This window comes from Gavia stellata, chromosome 4 (assembly GCF_030936135.1).
Source record: "Gavia stellata isolate bGavSte3 chromosome 4, bGavSte3.hap2, whole genome shotgun sequence".
In the NCBI taxonomy this organism is placed as follows: Eukaryota; Metazoa; Chordata; class Aves; order Gaviiformes; family Gaviidae; genus Gavia; species Gavia stellata.
Window position 1 is genome coordinate 62241495 of NC_082597.1, and position 22932 is coordinate 62264426.

General features: G+C 42.8%; 1 protein-coding gene across 1 annotated transcript in view; it reads right to left on the reverse strand.

Moving 5' to 3' along the window:
* Positions 1-22932, reverse strand: part of STAB2 (stabilin 2) — an 89529-nt gene that overhangs the window by 28066 nt on the left and 38531 nt on the right. The window contains exons 24-44 of the mRNA XM_059816492.1: positions 22605-22698; positions 22228-22386; positions 21742-21837; positions 20864-20959; positions 19818-19865; positions 17284-17420; positions 16815-16929; positions 15791-15868; positions 15528-15620; positions 15307-15414; positions 12409-12540; positions 11207-11332; positions 9760-9816; positions 8441-8536; positions 7751-7946; positions 7113-7208; positions 6076-6121; positions 4500-4576; positions 2862-2987; positions 2343-2416; positions 485-556 (exon numbers count right to left, since the gene is read on the reverse strand). Of these exons, the coding sequence (XP_059672475.1) occupies positions 485-556; positions 2343-2416; positions 2862-2987; positions 4500-4576; positions 6076-6121; positions 7113-7208; positions 7751-7946; positions 8441-8536; positions 9760-9816; positions 11207-11332; positions 12409-12540; positions 15307-15414; positions 15528-15620; positions 15791-15868; positions 16815-16929; positions 17284-17420; positions 19818-19865; positions 20864-20959; positions 21742-21837; positions 22228-22386; positions 22605-22698 (2122 nt within the window). The remainder of the gene's footprint in view (positions 1-484; positions 557-2342; positions 2417-2861; positions 2988-4499; positions 4577-6075; positions 6122-7112; positions 7209-7750; positions 7947-8440; positions 8537-9759; positions 9817-11206; positions 11333-12408; positions 12541-15306; positions 15415-15527; positions 15621-15790; positions 15869-16814; positions 16930-17283; positions 17421-19817; positions 19866-20863; positions 20960-21741; positions 21838-22227; positions 22387-22604; positions 22699-22932) is intronic.

Here is a 22932-nt window from a genome sequence, read left to right on the forward strand (position 1 = left end):
TAGGCACAGACCCCACCCTTTAACAGGACCTTGCTCTGTCCCAAACGACAAAAGAGAGAAGTGGTGATCTTTTGTATGTTATTCGTAACAATGTACAAAAAAAAAAAAATATCTGCTGAGATGATGTGACTTGTACTTTACCACTACAGACTGGGGTCTGTTTCTCTAGATCTGCAGTGTAGGGGTGTTTTGTGGTGTGGTCCCCCCCCCCCCGACTCAGTGATGAGTCCAGGCCCTCACTTGTATTGTCTGGGATGTGGTCCAGGAAAAGCTCTTGCTGCATGTCTAGTTTCTAAAACAGTGACGGCACTAAAGTGTGTACTGAACTAAGCATGTTTAAAAATCAGCTAAGTTAAGGTAAGTGGATTCTGGGCCTAGAAGGTCCCAGATCTACCCATCTGACTTATTTTTGAATGCACACAAAACTCAAAAGTGTAATGATTATAACAAGACCTTAAATATTCTCCTTAAAATGGATACTTACTTGTGAACACAGACTGATATATGTGCATCTTTTACCGTCTCCAGAGTATCCCTTCATGCAATTACATGCTGCCTACAAAGCAAAAACAGAAGACATGCACGCATGGAAAGATGTTGGACTCTTTTCAGCACACTTATTTAATTTACTTTTTTGCCAGATTATTTCGTAGTGATATGGTGTACATCATCTCTCCTGCAGCAGTTTCCTGGCCAGCATGAGCAACCATAGACTGAGACTGGGGAATAACAATTTCCAACAGTCTCTATCTGCCTTTTGCTGCCTATCTATCTCTTGCCTCTCCTCTGCTGTCCTGGTCATTTGAAATGACTACTCTGACACCTGCACACAGTCATCTTGCTGGCAAAACAGGCTAAACCCCTAATTTGTTTCCCTCATTTTATTTGCATTGGTTGGTATTCCTCTCTCTTCTCTTCCCTTCCCTTGTTTTTTTTAAGTGATGAAACATATCTTCAAAACACACTTGGAACTGTGTCCTGATGTTACTGACAGCTTCCCATGCAGCAGTAATGCATTTGGCACATCATGATTACTCTGTTTTGCACTTGCAGTTATCGCAGAGATGAAAAATTAATGTGGCTGCAAAGAAATTACTTATCTTCCTCTCCAATTCACTGCTTAATGGTTTTCAATTTAGAATTCACATTTAATATGTAGGAGACTGAAAATTCAAGGAGATTTCTGCAGCAGAAATAAAACTGGTAGGCAGTGTAATAGCAGTGTTTTATGTATCTGTGTGACTGATAGCCCTACAGAAAGCAGACTCATTTCTGTCCTGTAACTTTGGCTCTGCTGCAATGGGATTTTGTAGTGGAGGTTGTTATTGCTCTGACGTTAACTATATTCCCATGGGTAAGGAAGTATAAATAATCATGTTGTAGCTACTACTTCTATCCTCAGTGAGGGTGTATGGAAGAAAATATATATCACCTGTCTTGTCTAGAGGGATGGGGAAGGGGAAGGGGTTAAGTGGCTCTGTGCTCTGACTTGCAACCGACAGTCAAGGCAGAGTTAATTGATCGGTACTGGCAAAAAGGGCTGATGGGCTTATTGCCATTCCTGGACAACTGGAAGGCAGGAGGTGGCCTCTGACTCCTGGTCTCTGTTTCTTGCTTTGCTCCTGAAGAATTACTGATGTGCAGTGCTTGAGTCCTGCCAATACAGTCCTGCCAATAGCCAATATGAAACTACAGGGGTATGATAAGAAGTGCTGCAATCAGGGTGTTCAGCTTCTTCTGAAACTGTTCTAAAAATAGAAACACTAATCTCTGTCATTTGATTGCCTGGGCCATTTTGTTTCTCCTTTCCCCTCCTTGTCCCTTTATACTTTTTTTTTCTTTGGGGAGTGTGTGGTACTGCTGCATGGGAGATACAGAGGAGTGGGTGGATGCTGGTATGCTGTGACCCTTATATGAGAACTGTGATTCAGCCCATTTTGTTTCCTTGTGAATATGTTTGAGTTATTCTGGGGGAAGGGCTAGTCTGAAATGGATTTTTTCCACGGACAGTTTCTATAACAATAAAAGAAACATTATCGGGCAATACTTTCAAATTGACAGGTTTACACATGAAAACGTGCCAAAGGAGAAAAACAACCACTTGAAACAGCAAAACACTGCTTTTTCTCTGCAGTTTTGGATTTCTTTTACTGAAATTAATTTTTTCATGTTTGTCCATACTCTGCCTCAAATACCTTTTTGAGGGAAGCATATACTTTTCAGAATTTTTGTTATGAAATCCACTTTTCCATTTAAAAACAAAGTAGAGAAGAGGAAATCTTTATTTACACGAATGTCAGCATTTGGCCAGTCTTATTTTTCTGCACTGACAAAGTACTCACTTGATTGGGTCCAGTCTGTGTGCATTCTGCATTTCTATCGCATCCACCGTTGTTCTCCAGACAAGGGTTGATTTCTTTATAAAAACAGAAACAGTATAATAATAATAATAAAGAGTGACTTCTGAAAACCCAAGAAGGGAGAATTTTAGGTAAAGCATACTAGGAATGCAGATCTATAACTGTGAATCAATGAACCTCATTCCCTTAGCTACTTAATACCTCAGTCTGGGTCTTGCAGTTGTCTTGGTGAAGGCTAAAACCCTGCCATCAGATGTGACTATCCTTGTTGAGAGGTAGATCTTTGTTAATAAATCTTTTGGTGTCACAGCACACTGCTGTAGTGTCATGGTTTGCCAAGTAGTATCAACTACGTGGCACATAGAGATGCCTTTGGCATCAGGGTCTATAGTATCAGGAAACTGCACTTCTGGGTCGTAGTGGAAGAAGGATCTTCCATCTACAGGAAAACTCACTCCTGTAATTTTCCTCCTTGTGATACGAGACATTGTGAATGCTTACCGATGCAAACTATTCCATCTCCAGTGTACCCAGCATTGCAGATGCACGCTCTGTTGCCAGGTGTTGTTCTTCTGCACTCTGCTTTGGCAGAACAGCCACCGTTGCTGGTCTTGCAAGCATCAATAGCTGAACAGGGACAATAACCCAGATTAAAACAATGTGCTTAAATGGCTTTTTGCTTTTCAGGTTAAGCTGTCTCTATTTTTAAAGGGATTTGCTAACATTTTCTGAACACAGAACTTTTCTGATTTAAGTGGCCATAGACTTCATTAGTGCCAGGTATTTAATACACCTTCTTGATTGCAAGAGGGAAAGCAGAGAAGATGCTTCTGGTCTGGAAGATAAGAATTCATCCAGGACTGACTCTCAGTAACTTCCCATCTTCTGATTCTGCCCATTCCAACCAAGCACCAAAAAAGGGACCTTCACATTCTTCTCTAGCTTAAATGGCCATTTCAAGCTTTCCCTTAGCTTGCCTTTTTCTGCACACAGATCAAATGGCCTTCTCTTGCAGGAGGTCTGGAGTGTAATACCACCCAGCCCCCTCCTGTGATGAAAAGTCCTGGTTGTTACTCAGATGGATACTCCGGCGTTTCTACAACTCCGGATGAGTCAGAGGCTGGCAAATTGAGCTTGCTTGAGTTACCCTGAGAGCAGGGAGGGAGCCTTTCTGATCTTCAGTGTGAATCAAATCAGCGGGAACATCGCTTCAGTTTTTGCCTCAAATGACCCCAAATTGCTGTTTCAGCAGCTGTAACAGCCAGACTGGGAAGATGACTTGTCCTGTAACTGGTTTTGCCTGGGAATCCTGTATAGGGGAATAAGGGTGAGTGCAGAGCCACTACAGGTGACCTGTGTCACCCAGGGCTTCTTGCACATGAGGAATTTCCCACCAGCAGATTAAAATGGATTTGGTTAATTTGTGCCAGAAAAGAAAATGAAAGCAGCCAGAGTAAGAGTGCTAAAATCTTGGATTAGGACCCTGCCAGCCATTGTAAGTAGACAAATATGCTTCTGTTCCCAGGAGAATTAGTATTTTAATCAGTTAAAGATTAAGTAAAACAACTGTAAAATTAATTACAGTCACTGTAGCCGGAAGCAGTCTATTTTGTAAGACTGCATATCCCAGACTCTTGGAGGGACACCTAGGATAAGCAGCTGTTGCCCCTTTCTGAGGATCTCTTGGATATCTCTGGTCTAAATGAGTTGATTTTACCACCCCAGAAATCTGTGCAAGTTCAGAAAACTGAGGAAATGGTAGGGCTATACAGCTTCCAATAGCTGGAAGTACTATTGTACCCTGAATTGGCCTCTCTTGGCTGGGCTTTGTTGGGAAAAGGAGTAAAAGTCATAATCCAGGTTTCATTACAATGCAAACAATGGGGCCTGGGTTTTGCAGGGCATGTTCCCTTTTCTCTGGTCTCCCTTAGCACAATGCCTTGCAACTTGGAGATTTTGAGCCCTTTGTTTGCTATGAATCTGCACCTGTTGGGCTCTTACTCGTTTCGAGCAAACTGGCAACAATTCCTTTTGTTTAACTGGTGCATAAGGAAGTGCTCATCTCTCATCAGCTCCACTGTGACCACAGAGTACTTCAAGCATGTTTTTCTTAAAAGGGAAGAAACAAAGTCCACTTGCCTGTGCAGAACGTCCCATTCCCCTCGAACCCAGCTGCACACTTGCAATAGGCAGTGCCATTTGATAGGAGAAGGCAACTAAAGAGGTAAAAGGAGGGAGATGACATTTAAAAAAAAAAAAAAGAAAAAAATGTAGCCAGGTCTTCTTTACAGACCTTGGTTTTTGTGCATTATTCCGAAGGTAATGTCACATAGAAATAACAAAGCATTTAACCATATGGTATGATGTAGTTACAACAATAAAAATGAGCCTAGTCGGACCAAGCTTTCCAAATGCATTTTGGATGTATTATTTTAAGTATTAAAAATGCACCCTTTGGTCATAAAGTGTCTTATTTTCTCATGCAGGACTCCAGAAGTTGCATGCTCACCCAAAACATGTGCACAAATTTTTGTTTGCGTGCACACAATTCATTGAGGGATGCAGCAGAACTGATGTGCAGGGGTGGGAGCCGGTCATCTGAGTCCCTGGGTTCAAGTTTGGTGTTTTTGGACAGTTTGGCTTTCTGTGTGCAAATGTGGGTTTACTGCCCCGTAAGCTCTGTTTAATACAGGGATTGCTCCCTGGTGTCACCCAGGCACAATGTCACAACACAGCCGGCACAATCCTGTCCTTCCCCCCCTGCCCCCTTCTGCCATGACTGCACCTATCCTTCTACCTACAGGGGTATGGCAGTGGATGAATAAGACTCAAGAGAAGAACAGTCTGCTTCTCTTGTCAGAAACACAGTCTTGATGCCAGTATGTGTGGGATTCCCCCAGGCAAATTTGAGAGTGGAGTTTTGCCAAAAAAGCCTGGTAAAATATCACTGCTGTGAACTGCGGTTCACAAACACACGGGGGGAGAATGATCTATTTCTGGGAAGAAGGAGGTTTGCCCCTCTAGTTTCTCTGCTCCTACAGAATACCAGTGGCTGAAAATGAGGAGTCTTTCCAGCCATCTTTTGTTGTTCTTTAAATGTCTTGGGTAAAGCAAATCTTGCTGTCTGGTCAACGATGAGGGGTGGGTGCACTTCAGTAAATGGCTCAATGGGGGTGACTTGCTCCTTTGAAAAGTGGTTAATGTCCCAATACTGGTGCTGGACCACCAAGAGCTTTTTTTTTGATGTGAAGAGGAGAGCTGTTTCTTGTCAAATGCAGCTCTCTTTGGTGAAGTCCTTAGTGCTGATGGCATTTCCCAATTATAGGTGTGGTGGCCGATGGGGGAAATAGGAGGGACAGATAAAGACCAACTCAGAAACCCACCTTTGTGATCGGCCTTGTCCTACCATCTCATTCTCTAAAAGTGCTGCAGGCTCCATTTCTGTGGATACTGCATGGTAGGATGTCTCACGGGTGTTTTTTGCCTCCCCACAAAATCTCATTTCTTTCCCCTTTTAACATGCACATTTTGAACTTTTTGGCCTAATCGCTGAATACGTTACATTAACATCACCCCTTATCTCTGTGGCAGAAAACATGAGTGTTATCTATGCTGCTGAGAAGTCTTCATAAAGAGCAAGATGAACTATGCTTTTTGCTTGCAAGAGAACCCCTTTTTCTCCTCCCTCCTCCAAATAACTGGATTTCATACATACTTAGCACTGGTATGGCATGAGGCATTACATGCATCATCTTTGATTTCTGTAAGGGGGGGAAAAAAAAAAAGAAACAGGGATCAGAACCTTTTGGGTGAACATCCTTCTAGTTTACCCGTCTTTTGCTCCCACCGTGCAGAGCTGGAGTCTGTTATGAGTTCTGCACCAGGCAACTGCTCTCTCAGTCTGTATAGAGACTCCATCTGTATGGATCAGTGGGTACCACTTGAATTCAGTTGTGAGGAAAAGGCATGTCAACGTATCGCCAGGGAAACATTTCACCTGTTGTCATTTATCTGTATTTACTCTGAGTTTTGCTTATTATTAGTTGAATTATGTAAGTATAGGTTTTCCAAAGGAACTGAAATTTCCTCAGGTATAGCAACTATAGCAACTCTATAGTTAAAGTTCATTTCATGACTGTTTTTTTCCTAAGCAAATTTAAAACAGATATTGAATGCTATTATTAATGTGCTTATACTTTTTTTATTTTATACTATTATATGTAGAGTTCTGAAATAGTTATTTAATATATTTTAATTATGTCTAACTAAAACATAATTTTATTGGATATAGGAGCTGTATTAAACCAACACAAAGTGATTTATTTGCTAATTAATTTTTATCATATTACAGATCATAATTTAATATCCAGTGTTGTATAACTAAATCAACTTATTGGAGCACTTGAGAGGCTTTTGATCAGAGGATCAAAATGTGCTAGGTAACTCTGCAAAATATATAGCCTGAACAAATAGGATATTCTTTTGGGACATATACAGGGTGATACAGTTAGAGAATTAGCTAAGTAAGGCATTTAAGTCTCATGAGCAGTCTCTCAGCTGGATCTCTATTAATATGGTAATTAATTTCCATAGCACATGAGTGTCACCTGTATTTCACTGCATGTGGGAAGCTGCTGGGTATCTGGTAGTGCACTTAGACCTCCTCCACTGGGATCTGATCATGGCTGTAGCTCTGGCATTTTCCGAAATGCTCACTTCTCTCCCCAGAAAAAAAAAGGAGAGAATACTCACCAGTCTCACATGTCACTCCTCTCCAGCCAACGTCACATTCACAGGAGCCGTCCCCTTCGATCCCGCTGCTGCATTTCCCGTGGACACAAGTGCACGCTGCAGGGAGAGATGGGAGGAAACCACTGTCCCTGGGCAGGGTAGCAGTGTGTGCAGCAAGGCAGCGAGGGGAAGGAAGGGCAGGAGGATGGCCCGGATGTCTTCTGTTGATGGCACCTTCTGCTCTAGGCTATTTTGAGAAATGCTTCGGCTTGTGCCTATTGGCTTCTACCTACAGAATAAACCTAAATTCAAAATATCCTTTATCTTTCCTCTATTCCCAAATATAGGGACTGAAACTCTATTTTAATGGGAAAGCATTGGTGAAAAAGCAGTGCTAAAGAGGACTATTCTCGCTGGATGCTGTTCTAAGCCTGTAGCATGCCAGAGCAGGAGGCACCCTCTCCAAACAAGGGATTAGAGAAAAAATACCATTGGGGGAAAGAAAAGGGGTTAATCATGTTTTTAAGACTGGCCTGTTACCTGAAAGTGATGTACCTTTCCAGGATCTAGAATGGATATGGTTAGAAGATCTAAGGGGAAGGTTTTGACAGCTGACAAGACTAGCGAAGGTGCCTGTGTGGTTCGGGGATGCTCAGTACCTTGATCACAGTTGCGGCCATATTTGCCTTTGATGCAGCTTTCGCAGGCTGTACCGACAAACCCCTCTCCACACTCGCAGGTGCCTGTGCCGTTGATGCCGTCCAGGCAGATGCCGTTTCCGAAGCAAGCGTTCCCTGCTTTCCCTGGGCAGGGCTGGCACTGCTGCCCGAAGAAACCTGCGCAGCACTCCCTCGTCTGGAAATCCAGAAATGCTGTGCTGAGGGTCAGGATCAGGGTTGCAAGCATGGCAGCAAGCACCTGGTCGCTGGGTATTGTCTCTTGGAACTGCTGCTGTGTGGAGGTGAACTATAGATCTGGATTTTTAGCAGCGCTTGAGCTCTGCTCCTTACTATGCCGGGGCTCAGGCTATGACTCCAAGTCCTTGGTGGGACCCAGGTGCTCTCCACCACCCCAGAGGAAGATGGATGGGGTTGCTAGAGGCAAGCATGGGGTAACCGTTCCCAAACCTGTGCTCCCTCTGCACCACATCGGCTCCCAGCCCTCCCTATGCTGCAGTCATCAGCAGCCTTTAACCTTCCAATCTCTGCTGCATCCAGAATAAAAGGCCTATAAATATATTGTCAGGGACTGCCTTGATGTGCTGTGTGTGTTTAGTGGGGATTACGAGGAGGGTGAAGTTCAGGGATGGGTGTTCCTGGCTTTTACTGTGATGGAAACGGTATACTCACAATGATGGTTTTAGCACACTTTGGCTGGCACCCGATCTGGATGGTGTACATTCTCATGTTGTTTTCCGAGAGGATGCAGTATTTCTTCTCCCCTGCCTGAACACAAATTGGAGAAATGGCTCCACTTCTGAGTAATGTTGATCAGCTACTTTCAAATGTTTTAAAAAATGGGACATTAACTTTATGCACACTGTGCACCGAGTCACACATTCACAATGAAAATGAAGGAAATACTTTTAGAAATAAAAATGCATTAGCTAAATGATTTTTGCTAGCGAACATATGATCAATTTAACTCTGTGCCCTGTGGCATTTTAAAGATATGTCTAATACTGCCTTTGCTCAGAATTGAACAGAATCTTTTTCTGAAGTTTGGCAAATGTTTCGTGTTGTGTTTTTTTTTTTTCCTGATACATTTCCTGTTCTTCCTAATTCTTGGAAAACTGAGTGCCAAAGTTCTGCAAAAACAGCTGTTGAAACATTATCTTCCTGGTCTGAACCCAGCTGGGAAAGATTGCTCACGGAAGAAGGCTTGCCAGTCTCATTGTACACTTGTTAGAAGATTGAGATAAGCATCCATCCAACTGCTCATTGTCAAGGAAACGTTAATGGTTTTGAGTTTTACACATGAGTACTTCAATATGGCTTTGCTGGCCAATTACTTTAATGGGGTGGATGGGACTTGATCTGCTTTGGAATCCTATTGCTGGCATAATTAATTAAAAAATAAAAAAGTATAAAGGAAAATATGCTTATATAATCACAACAGAGGGGCTTTCCCAGAGAAATTTAGATGCCAAGAAACTCTAGGTCTTACGTGGTTGACAGGGACCTGCTAAATATCTGCAATTCTCATGCATTGGGCCTGGGCACCCAAAGTCTCTATAGTCTCCAAGTCTCCTTGTGACACAGCATATTGCTGGGGACAGGCTGAGTTTGCCCTTCTGTACGTCTCTGATTTGAAGGGTAAAAGCTGCTTCTGTAATTCCTCCTGTAGCAAGCATGATCCAGACCATGTTCAAGTCCCTCAGTTTGGCATGGTAGAGGTAACCTCTGCAGTTTGAGGCATCTTCAGTTGTCCCAATGCATACTAGAAACTGGTCTTTCAAGATAAACTTATCTTTAAGCTGCCCTTGATTCTGCTACCTTGCTCTCAGGGCAGATTGAGTCTATTGACTGTAAGCAATGTATGTAGCAGGCTGAAGTCACTACAATAACTTGCTGAAACTGAGGCAATTATATTAAAAACAGGATTGAATGCATCTATGCTCAGTTTTGACAAAAAGTAAATAGATTAGCATTAATGATACAATACTTACTATTTCTTTTGTTCCTGGGGGACAACTTGATGGCTGCGAACAAATTCTGCACTTTTCCTTAAGCAACACAAATGGGAGGTAGTTAACAGACTGTATAGAGCTGCAGACAGATTGTTTAATAGAAAATGCGTAATTTCCAGCTGTATTCCTAATCCTAGCCCTCAGAGTGCATAATCAGGCTAATCCCTTTGGTAAAGGTGGTGAGGGTAGCTGGACAGCTCAGCAAGGAAGAACATCCCTACAAGAGGATCGGTAGGGACACCCCATGGGAAGCCTTCTGCCAAGGGGAAGGAGAAGGAAAGCTCTTTTGGATATTTCGCTTTGCTCTTCTAAAGAAATGCTTCCCATTGAAAGTACAATAAGAGGCAAATCCTGAGCTTGGACATAGTTTGCCTGTAGCACAAGGGCAATAGCAGCTTGGAAATGGAAAACTCATACGTTCTATATGCCTTATGCTGTATGTGTATGTGACTCATTTGCACATGTAAGGTCAGTTTCTGCAAAATGCTTAGCTACATGTTGTATCTAATATACAATGCTTAATATTGCTTAATATGCTCTATAGCTAAATATGAGCTTAGTTTTACTAAGGCTTAAAAGAGTGTTTAAGTATGTTGCTGCATTTGAACATAGCAGGGAAAATAATTTTCCACAGGAAAACAAAGGACCATGTACGAAGCCTGGTTAGTACCTGACAGAGCAAAGCTGGGGGAAAGCCTTGAGTGAAATATAATCAGATATGGGACTGTATCCCAAGGAAAAGAATTAAGCTGCAGAAGTTCATGCCTGTTAAACTTGTTTTAACTGAAGCACAAGTCTCACTTTGTCTTCCTTGTCTAGTTTGTTGCATGCTCCATAAAAATGGAGGTACCTGCCTGTTTGTTGTCCTATTAGACTCACTCAGGAGAAAAGACAAAGGGAACCTTTCTCCTCCTGTTTGAGGAAACCACATCCTCATCTTTAAAGGAATGTAAACTCATTTCTATTTCATGTGTAAAAGCAACAAAAGAGGGAGAGTGTTTTACTCAGAGGGCATGAGGAATTCATGTGTACGTGCAGCGGTAATCTACACCTGGAATGAAAAGAAACATTTTTTCCTTACTAAAAATATTTTATTTTCCAGTTTTTTTTTTCCCCCACTTGTTTACTATATAAATGAGTGGCCTGGCTAAGAAGATGTATTAGAATAGTGCATTACTATAATTTTCTGAAAATTAAAGCTCGGGAATTGCTCTGATTATATTTTATCTAGGCTGTCAGGACACTGATTGCAGGATCCAAGCAGTCTTAATAGATGCTAAAACTCTGGTAGGAATATCCTTTGCAGAAAACGCATGCATTCCTTGCTGGGAAATACAGTGTCACTGTATCCTGTACGTTTTAACTGTATTTGGCTATAGATCTCTCTGATGGGCCTTTAAACATATATATGAACAGAACTACTTACAGTGATCATGGTATCATTAATATCACATCTATTCTTCTGGATTTCCAGGACTTTTCCCAAACCGTGAATAATTCCTTTGTCTGTTGCAACGTTTGTATAGCTTATAGGCGCATCATTTATGAATAGCTGTAAAAGAAATGCAGTCGGTTAGAAAGCAGCAGAGCTGTTTAGTAGCTTTATGGTAACTGCAGCAGTAGTGGGTGAAAGAAGGAGCAATGTACAAGCCTCACTTCAGGAAAACCAAAGAAAGTCGTTAACTTCAAGCACTTGCTTATATCCCAGTTTTGCTGCATTTAAGAACTTCACTGGACTGGAGGGCATGAGATGACACACAGCATGTTGAAATTTCTTAGCAATAGGATTTGACAGAGCAGCTTTTTCCACCATGGGGTGTAAAGGTTTTAAAGAAGGAGCCTCAAGCAAGTGAAGAGCTGAGTTTGCTGTCTGTGGGGGATGATGGGCTTCAGGGAAGACCTCCCAGCAGCTGCTCCTTCAAGGAGGACTTTCATCATCTCACTGCTACCCCACACTCCCATTGTGCCCTCACCAGCAATAGTCCCACGAGCAGATGTTTCTTCCAAGGCTCTTCTGTGGGCAGAGCAAACAGCAGGGCTGAAACTGCTTTGGCAAGAAGCTTTCTGCCCCCTGCCTATGCCCGGAGGGAGCTCTGGGACAGAGAAGGAGGACCAAGTTCCCTTCCCTTCTGTGCCACAGAATTGGGTGTGTTGCTTAATCTTGCTGTGCTTGATTTTCCCATGAGCGGTGTTGAAAGGCAATTCATATTTGTGGCCAAGTGCTTCAAGCTCTTAGGATTGAAAGTGGAGTAAATCCACAGAAAATAGAATTAATGTTTTATAATTGAAGGCAGGTTTCTAACAGCTCTTGGAAGTCAGATTAATGACTGCTTTGCGATGCAGGCTTGTAGCTGCTAGAGATGCATGTCCACCACAGTAGCTTCTAAAATGCAATGCTAAATGGGAACAGCATAACTGAAATCAAATTCAATCAAAGATCCCTTCAAGGGTGACTTTGAATTAAGCAGGTCTGAGAGGGACATTGCATTTGAGCAACATCTTTTGTGCTATTAAGTCCCAGAAGCTAATGTGGGGTGCACAGCTCTTTTTGACTGCTTGTTAGTTTAAAGTTGAAGCTGGATTCATAAATGGCTGGAAACCTGTTTCTCTAAGGGCAAATAGCATTACCTGGCCGTTGTGGAGGAAGAACCCAACCTGGTAGGAGAACCCCAACATGGTCTCCCTGTGCATGCCGTTGTGCAGGTTGTTCTTCAGGAGCTTCTCATCCAGCACAATGTGATAGCGGATTTGGCCTTCATCCTGCAAACACACAATTAAATTCAGAGTTACGTAACAAAGCATGGAAAGTTCTTTGGGATAGCTTTTTGCACAGGGTATAAGCCAAACATAGATTGCCTGAATTTAAGGAGAAGCTTCTCCAGCTGGCAGGTTATTTCATGTTTCTTACTGTGGAGAGTCTATATTCCTGTCGTAATGAAACTTCTATTGACCATGGGGGATGGAAGGCTATTGAACTGGCAGGACCAAGGTTTGCTTGTGCCTGGTAGTGTCTCTTTCTGTGTATAGGGCTGGCTGACAGATTCAGGGAAAAGATAGTCAGATGATTTTTTTTTTAGACTCAACTTCATGAGTTTATTTGACATCAAAAGTTGCGTATTCATGAATGCTTTTATAATCTTCCCCATACTCATTCCTTCTTCCTTTGGGAATCCCTGAATAACCTATAGATGAATGTTTACAGCAATTTATAGGTTGTTTTGTTTTGGTTTTTTTTTTTTTTTAATATTTAAGGTCATCTTCAGCCGATAAAGTGTTAGAACCACACCTGTTAATTGGAAAGTTTTCTATGCATTATTGCTAGACTGTGTTCATTTGTCATTGATGTGGTGAAATTATTCTCTGTACATAAAAGTTTTGTGAGGGCTTCCCAAGGCTTCTGCATCTTGTTCTGAAGCAGAGGAGGACTCCCAGAGCTCTCCCTGACTTGGAGGAAGAAACAGAAGGGGCATGTGTTTGTGAGAGATTTGTAGATGTGAGAGAAGCTGGGGCATTTGGAGGGTTTAGGAGCTGCTTAGCCTACAGATATAGTGCTGCTGCAGCTGTATGTCTTTGCAAAAAAATGCTTGTGGGAAATCCCATTGCCTGCCATTCCCTTGTTCTGAACATTCATACTGCTCCTCACTCTTCAGCTTCTTCGAAAGTGTGTGAATGCATGAAACAATCCCGGGTTGCAAGATTTGTGATGTTGCCTGACTTTGCCCACAGGGTTAAGTAGTGGTCTTTACATTTCATAGGGTGGGACTCATCCTGCTTTTTTCCACAGATTTGACAAAGAAATATTTGCAGGCAGGAAGGTGGGAATTAAGATATAGCTAATCTACTAAGGCATAGGCCTCCATCAATGTCCAACCCTATTTAATCCTCCTGACTTGGATGATTTGGAGAAAAAGTTAACTCTCATGCATCTCCATTTCTGTCTTTAATCACCAGCAGAGTGAGAACAAAACCTTGCTTCCAGTGAGACCAAGAAATGGGGTCTCTCCCCTCCACGGCAGAGTTCTCCGAAGGTGTTTCATGAAGAGGATAAGGCTTAGGCAGGCTTAACCTTATGGTTGTTTTCTGATTTTCTTTGTAGATTGCCACACCAGGCAAGGTTGGGAGGATGGAAGAAAGAAGAAACACATTGGTAAGTAGTGGAAATGAAAACGATTTCTGTGTGTGTGTAACCTGAATCCAATGGGATTGATGTCTTAAAGCCACTTATGCGCCTCTCAAAGTTTGTTATAAATGCTTCTTACAGTCATGCGGAAATGATGATGTCGTGTCATGAAACTAACCAAAATAGTGTTCAAAAGTCATTTGAGTAGATGTAGCTTGATCACGTGTGAATTCTTCCAGTGAGGCAGCAAGCAGGACTTTTGCCGTGAGTCTGCCAGTTGGTGGTAAATGTTTTGGGATGAGTCATTTGAACCCTGTGCTCCTCAGCTTCCTGGCTGTAAATGGAGACCATGAAAGTAGGGACAGAGTGTGGCAGGGTAAATATTTATGGAAGAGGCAGGGAAGTATTAATGTAATCGAGCAAGCCATGGGTGAAGCTGCTTCTGCAAGGCGTGGCTTTCAATAGGCGTGTTTGATAAAGCTGTTTCAAATTGAAGCAAATGTGAAGAAAGGCGCTGGCATGACGCAGGAAATAGATAGCTTATCTTGGGAGGAGACCGACAGGATTGAGAAGGCTGTTTGGCCTTGTAAATACGTCAGGGCGCAAATGCCAGAGAGAGAAAGTTGTTTCAGCTAAAGCATATTCCTGGCGTAAGAATAAAGGGATATAAATTGGCCAGAGGTGTGCTGTCAAAATAATATAAATTAGCTCTGGGCATGAGGACTGAGGTCGGCAGGGGAGGCGGGATGGACACGTCTGCGCTGGTGGGAGGAGCTGGTGGCCAGGTCAGGCATGAGCCTGGTGTGGGTCTCCTAGGAGAGGGCAGCAGCAACAGGGGTTGCCCAAGGAAATTTTTCTAGCTAGGAAAATTTCAGAAACTTTTCTGAGCCCTTTTCTGGCCAACGTTGCTTATAAACTGGGATTAGAAATGGTCTGTGGGAAGTGGCTGGGCAATAGTGTTCCTGCAGGAGTGACAGAGCAAGCATCTGGATAGTTTTAAGGAAGAGTCAGAATATTTTGTGGTATTATTAATGATGGGGCTGCCAGTGATGACAGGCGACTAGACTTGTCCACCTAGGAAACTCTTTTCAGTATTATTCCTGGTCATTCCTGTACTGATCTTCTTTGCAAAAAAAAAAAGTCTACTGATGACATGTCTTGGATATTATCAGCTTGGTTTTGATCTAGAGAAGGACAAAACCCAGAACAAATAGCTAGGATCTTCTAGCAAACCAGGAAAATACAGGTGGATACATCCTTCCCCACTTCTTCTTGTGTTAAAATCCAACTTACTGGATTTCTGGAAAACAAATCCCTCATCCTACTTCTGGGTCCTCTCAATCCGTCCACTTGAAAATGAGATGAGATACCGAGTTGTTAAGACAAGTCTTGTGAGTAATACATACCAGAGTAGCAGACTTTTTATCCCTTAGGTAATTTTCTATGGCATCATTATTTGGAGCAAAAACTGTGTATGTGTTTGCAGCTTCTACTTCATTTGCCAGGCTGTATTGCTGTTGTGAAACACACAAAAACAAATCAGAATGACCACTGATAGTCTGATACCAGTCCAAATGCAAACAAAGCAGAGAACTGCTTCTATTCTTAAAAGGATGTGAAAGCTTACAATAATGTAGCCCCTGAAAATGGAATAATCAGGCATTTGCTCTAGGCGGGCCAGCAGCCTCGGCATGATGGTGCTGCGGAGGGGGGTCAGAACCTGAAAAGAGAACAGATATCCTCCATCAGTGCACATGCTGTGGTAGCAGCTGCCAGGATCAGATGCAGGAGAAAATGCTGTTCTGTGCAAATACTTTTTTCCAAGAGTTGTTAATTACTTTCCACTGCTTGTGGTGCAGAGGAACAAATCCTCCCTATGTGGCCGTATACCTTATCAATAACATGTATGATGCCGTTTGTGGATGCAATGTCACCAGCCACGATGCGAGCGCCCTCGAGGGTAAGGTTCTGAAAGAAGGAAAGGAGAAAGGGTTTGCTTTTGCGTCGTGGTGGCAGCATTTTCCTGGCGGTTCGTGCTGTGGATTTCCACACCTTCCCAAATGCTTGCCTGCGGCTCCACCATGGCTCCGCTCATGCCAGTGTGAACCTGCCCTCAGGGAACTGTGCGCAGGAGAGGTGACTTTGGGGCTTGGTGCTGCTCCGCGCAAAGCCACGGGGTTGCTCGCACTGGGGTGGTTACTCGGGCTAGGTGCGCTCACCCCCACCCCATGGCAGGATGAGCTCCTGTGCTGATTCAGGCTCTCCTGTATCTGTGCAGCCTTGAAGGACCCCGGTCATGATTTTTCCCGTGGGGAAGGAAAGCAAAGGGAACTTTTCCCTCCCTTAATGGGGATGAAGTCTTAAATGTGCCATACGGATTCCCAGAAAATCCTCCTCAGCACATGGAGTACTAAATAAAAAGGCTGAGGGGGAAGGGCTGTTAGTTGTAGTTATTTACCATTAGAAATACTGTCAGGTGGTTTGGGACTATCGAGTTGCACATGTGGACATGTGCATGGTATCACTGCTTCCTGCTACCTTCCCAGTTTCCTAAAATAAGTTATTGGGTTTCCTTGGTGCTCTTTGTCTTAAATTAGTTCACACAGGCTGCTCCAGGCAGGGACTGCAGTTCCATTTGGCTACGAGACTGTCCAATGTTTGCAGCAGCTACTGGGACATTAGGAATAAATAATATTGTGGACAAATTTCAGCTAGGTAAAATGGTGGAGAAAATCAAGCTAATGTGTCTCCCAGAGGGCCCAATATAATTGATCTATTCCTTTAATTTTATTACACAGTCTTTTTTAAAATACAGGCACATAATGTCTGTGTGGTTTTGTAATACAAGAAAGCCAATGGCAGTGATGGCCAGGGTTTGGTGTATTATACCACAGAGGTTTGCAGGTCATCTCACCCCATTTTCTTTAGACAAGTGTAGGAAGTTGCTCTGTAGAGATGTTGGCAGCATGTCAGAGGACGATAAATTCTGGAAATCGGCAAAGCTGTAAGCTCCTGTCAATACATGATACCTAAAGGAAATCAACTGGATTTGAAGGTTTTGTATTTTCCCTTTTTTTTTTTTTTCAGATAAATATGCTTAGCATGTCTAAAACTGTGCTTTAAAGCAGGAATTGTTTGTACAATAGCTAGGTCAGCTATGTTCTGATCTTAGCTTGGCTTTTAAACATTTCTGACATAATACAAATAACGTCTTTGTTTTCAGTGGAGTTACTACAGAGATTTATACCACTGTAACTAGAAGGGGAATCCTATGTCCCTCCTTTAATGTAAGAGCTGTCTTGCTTTAGAGGCTTCAGACCAAAGCCTTGTTTGGAATGGAAAGCGATTCACTAAAAAAAAAAACCCCAAAACCATTAACGTACTTCAGTAGAGTTGGGATGTTACTCTTTGACATCCAAAAGGCTTTCTCATCTTCATCCATGTTTTCAATTGCTTGAAGAGAAGGCACGAGAACAGTTAGGTTTGAGGTGGTGGACAACACTGAGTTTATCTCAGCCTCCTGCATGAAAGTAAAAAGTGTAAAATAATTCATCCTGAGGACGATCTATAAATAGCAGCCGGTGACTTTTTAGCAATGCCGAGTGTGTGACGTGCTTTGTGGCCTGTAGAGGAAAAACTATTATACTGAGCAATGACTTGAACAAAAGTACTTAGAGCTGTACAAAAATGGTAAATGGCTGTCTATTTTTTTACAGAATAGATTGCCAGCATTTAAAGGGCAGAAGCAATGTTTAGGTCAGGATTGTTTTTTGTTATTAAACACCTAAGTTGCCTCCCACAAAAGTAAGCCTGTCTCATGGATTCTATTTTATGCACTTGAATGTTAAAAAAAAGTAAAATAATGGTAATAAATACTACTGGTTACTGATAACTTCAAGTAACCTGCTCTTACAGAGTACTCCATGCTATTTAATAGATAGAAGGATTATGAACCATGAAATAAGAAACCCGCATTACACAATGTTCCCATTTGGAATAAGACTATTTAACATGGCTGGGATTTTTCAAGACGTCCAAGGGATATCTGTGCCCACTAGCACTGCAGTGGGGCTTGCTGCTGACAGGTCTAATTTTAGACAGGGGATGTCGGCTCTGTAGTATGCATGGTCTGATTCATCTTCCATATGTTTGTATCTGCCTTAAAGATGGAGCGATCCTCCAATGGAGAGGATTTTTCCAGATACGTGGATTTTTTTTGTGGGGTAGAAAAAGGAGAGCTAAAGATTTGAATGTGATCTTGCTGAAGATGTGGTTATCCAGACTTTTCACAGGCTCCACAACTTGCCATTTTTGATACTGCAAAACTTGAGGGAGCAATATGAGCTTGGGTTCTATCTTTTTCCACCTGGTATGCTGCCTGGAAACTGGTTTCTTTTGGATAGTCTTTCAATACCCATACTAGGTTTTAAGTCAAGAAGGGAATCGGCTCCCTTAAATAGCTGGGAATTTTGTCTCTGTTAAGATCATCTTTCTTTTTAGCCATCATCACTGTCACCTTCCAAATATTTAAATATAGAAATAGCAACAGACTTCCCTTTCTCATCCTTTCTGGCCAGCAAGAAAAATATTTGGTTATGAAAAGTGGTAAACATCACATTCCTGCTCAAGTATGAAGTTAAAAACCCCATAGATGGATATACCTCCCTATTCCGATCATATTTGTAGCTACCATTATTTAATTTAAGGGATACCAATATATCAGAAATTTCCACATCCCTGTTTCAATAGATTATACAGAATCTGCTTCCTGATTTTTGCCCCTGCCCCCTCCGCTTCATTATCTAAAGAGCACATTAGCAGGTGAACAGCCTTTCCTATTGTGCTCATTTCTTTAACTTCATTAGTTTCTCTTTACAGTGTCCAGTGCTGCAGCCTGAGCCCAGGGCCAGGCAGATAACTGATTTAAATTAGCCATGCTGGCCTCTCTTTTAAGGAGCTCCCTGAGATCCCTGTTGCAATTGCGTGCTTTAATGATCCCTGAGCCATCTAACTTTGAAAAGCATGAAAGCCGCTAATATGCTGTGACTTCTGCTTCTTACACTATTCATTAACACATCCCTGTTCCTTTCTGTTTGCCATGTATTTGCTATACACTTCTTATACTTAGGTTTTAAGCTCTTTGTGGGAGAAACTGGTTTTGATCTTTATTCATGCAGTGCCAACCACAGTAGCGTAGGTCCTCTAATGTTACTGCTGCCCTAGTAATAAGGGATAGCACAAGAAAATAAAAAGTAGACAGTGACAATCAATCTAGCTAGAACTTTTTTTTTTCCTCTAAATTGGTGTTTCTTCCCTAATCTGAAGATAAACAAGCTAATCTCTTCCTTCATTTCTTGCACCTCAGTCAAGCCCATACAGACTGAGTTTTTTCCTCCTTGCTTGCTGTGGCAGCAGCAGACTAACCAGCCACACAGTCGCATTTTCCTGGCATGGGGCTCAGTGAAAGTGGGGAGGGTAAGGCATTGCCTTCCCTCTGCACTTACTTGTAGTTTTATTGCATGAGGGAAGTTGGAAGGAGCCACTTGGGTGCATATTCAGGCTGTGCTTGTACTCTGCTGCTGGTCATCTGTACTGCAGTGATTTATGTACAGAGTGAGTCATGGCTTATGTAGCCCCCTGCCTCAGGTAATGGGCTTGTAACTTGCTCTCCTGCTTGTGGAGCTTCCTCACTTGCCTGAATTTGGGATCTGGATTTGGTTTTCAGGCAGAAATAGGGAACCAGAGGATCAGCCTCGCCGTGACTGGTGGGAGAGGCACTCAATGCCTCTCCAGAGCTTGGGCCTCTGCTGTGTGATGGGAAATATTGCTGTGAGGTTCCCATTTCTAAAGGCTAAAAGGCTTATGCATTTCTGCAAACTTGAACATACTAAAAAAATCAACCATGAAGTGTACTTACATTAACCCATTGGTTAAATGCGGCTGCTTCTGACATGGTAGATAACTCCTGATTAGAAAGAGAAAGAGAGCAATGAGTATGCAAGTTATAATTAGCTGTACCAAAGTACTCTTGCTGTAGTCTGTGGTGTAACCCGCTGTGTCTGGCCTGGCTGATGTATCATGGAGGAGGAGGTTTTCAGTATGTGTGAAAAGGAAGGACATTAATGTTTTTCTAGTACTGATGATTTCTGGTAATGGGAATTGTGAGTTACCAACTCTTTTGAAAATCAGGCATTCTGTTGCTTAGATGTATTAGGTGTGCCTGACCTTGGTACGTAATGTGTACTGACCTCATGCTAAGCGTTAATTTTCTGGGAACATAAACCTAAATATTTTCTTCAATGCAAAATTAATCCAAAAAAGGTATGTTGTTTTGCTTGATGTTTGTACAGCATCTTACATATCATCCTGCAAGTGAAGAGCCTTTATTCTGCCACAGTACTTCGAACAGAGATAGATGAATGTATCAGTAGGGATGGCAGGTAGCTGTAAGAGCCATGTAAGATTATTGCCAATGGCTGGGACAGCTGACACTCTCATTTTTCCTACGCTGTTAAATGCGTATTTATTTCACCAATTTACTTGTTTTGGTTTTATTTGCCTGCTGGTCAGCATGGTTTGTTTTAACGTGATAAATTGACCATTTCCACGAAGAGAGACCTCAAGGCAGAACTTCAGAAGAGCTGGGTGCTCGCCGCTCCCAGCTGGGAGGTGAGTGCTTAGCGCTTCTGCACATTAGGCCTCTGGGGCTGGCATTTTTCTATTTGTCTTAAAGAAGTATGCTTGGATCCCTTAGGCCCCTTTCCGAGCTATGTTTTTAAACACAAGAGATCGTATTTGTATCAGGCAAGAGTCTCCAGCAGGAACACTGCCTGCAGATAGCACTGGTGGGCATTGTATTTTGCTAACTGTGTTTATAATGGCTTTGCTATCTCTCTGGTTAAGATCCAGTGTGAGAACTGTGCCATAGGTCCTGTGCTCAGAGAAGATGACCATGTTACTTACATCTGCAGCATTTCCATAGCATATTCTACCATCTCCTTCATAGCCCTTTGGGCACACACACTCCCAGCCACGTGAAGACTCAAACTGACAAGTTGCCTTTGAACCAGAAAGAGAGAACTTGTCAAATACTCAGGAGACCACTGAAGAGTAAGGATGGCCTGTAAACCCTCTTCCTGATACACATTCATATACAGACATAACCTTATCAAAGGATCTTCGTACCATCTTCCATGGATGTCCTCACCCTCCTATAGGGCAAACTCCACCAGCTGAGGGCACTAACTCCCTCACCTGCCCACCATGCACTAAGTCTAGGAGTCCAAACCTTTGCTCCACCCTTTCTTACTTCCTCCCTACATAAACTGGGCCCTGTTCCTTCACCCAACTACAGCAGACCCATCCTCTGCTCCCCTGTGCTCTTGTCTTCAGCTCTGTCCCTGCACCCTGCCTGAGGCTGGTGTGGCTCTTGCAGGCACTACAGAGCACAGCAGAGCCTGCAGGTCTGCTGAACGCATGCAGCTACTGATAAAGCTAATAGATGCCTGCGTAGAGATGCGTGACTTGAATGAACATCTCAACAGAGTATTGCATCCAAATCATAATTGCTGGTAGAGAAGCAGTGTTTATTTATTCCAGGCTCAAGATTAGTCCTTCTGTACAGGCAGAAATGGGAGCAGACCTTGCTGTCTGTCCTCAGCGCACGTACCATGCTGATGTGTTTTACATAGCATTTTTGATGCTTGTAGCACTGCTTGGAAAGATTTGTTCCAACTCGGAAATTGCAGGCTCGAAATGGCAAGGAAACTCTGTGTTGTGCGCAGGAGGCAAGGTGTGATATGTATCTGAACACTTTGTTCAGGGAATGATTAATTACTCACCAGATGATGGCATTTTCCATTTTGTTCCAGGCATGAGTTTATGGGTATGCATTCAATTCCATTCCCCTGAAATCCATCCTTACACTTGCAGTCATTCTGTCATTTCAATAAAACACAGCAGTTCATTAAAATGATTAAAATAGTGCGCATATTCTAGGTGTGGTGAATTAGTCTGCGTTTCTGTGTAGCTCCATTGACTTCAGTGGAATGATACTGATTAATATCTCCAGAAGACCTCTATAGCTGACATCTACTAATGTACTTACCAAAAAGTATTTGCTGCCAGAACACCACCACATTAGGAGGGAGGGAGCACTGGGATAGGAACTAAAGCAGACTGCTTTGGGTAGAGAGCACCATGTGGAAATAGCCTTGTGGCTGGGAAGGAGAGGAGAATTTGGGGAAGAAAACAGGGTAGGAAGCATCAGCAGAGCAAAATGGGTGAGGACTAGTGCCAAAGGTGGCAATGAATGTGAGAGGACGTACCTGACCCGGCCCAACATATATGCAGGTGGCATTCTCGTGGCACCCTGCCACAGTGGGCAGCAGGCAATTGTTGATGGCTGAGCAGTCCCTTCCATCGCCTGTCCATCCTGCCTGGCAAACGCACGTGTGCTCTCCTGGGCCCGTCTGAATGCACTCAGCCTGGGAGGGAGCAGAGCCATCCGGTCAGGACAGTTAGGTGGCATCTGGCTTCAGGTGTAAGGCTTGTCTAAGCAATAGTGATGCTGCTATCAGGGGAAAGAGCTTGAAACTGCAGTGAAAATTGTGACTCTTCCTTCTGCAAAAGTTTCTGGCCAAATCTTCCTTACTCTGCTTACTTTTCTATGGTGTCAGGCTCTGTGGGAAAAGCACGTACTTACATTGATATTACAGCCACCTGGGTTTAAAGCAGCACAAGGATCAACTTTGCTGCAGCTCATGCCATCTCCCTTGTAGCCGGGTTTGCAAACACAACTATAGAGACAAGAGGAGGAGGGAGGCATTAAACATGATAGGACAGCTGTAAAGTGAAGCGATTGTTTTCCACTGTAACATGCTATTTATAGGCAGCTTAAAATTTGCAACCTTGGATTCATTATGCAAATAGCTTAAGTGCATACATTATGTGTTTTTTCCAAAATATTGACTGGGTTAATTGAGTCAAATCAGGAATCCATTCTCTGTGTATGAGATGGGTAGTGAAATTAA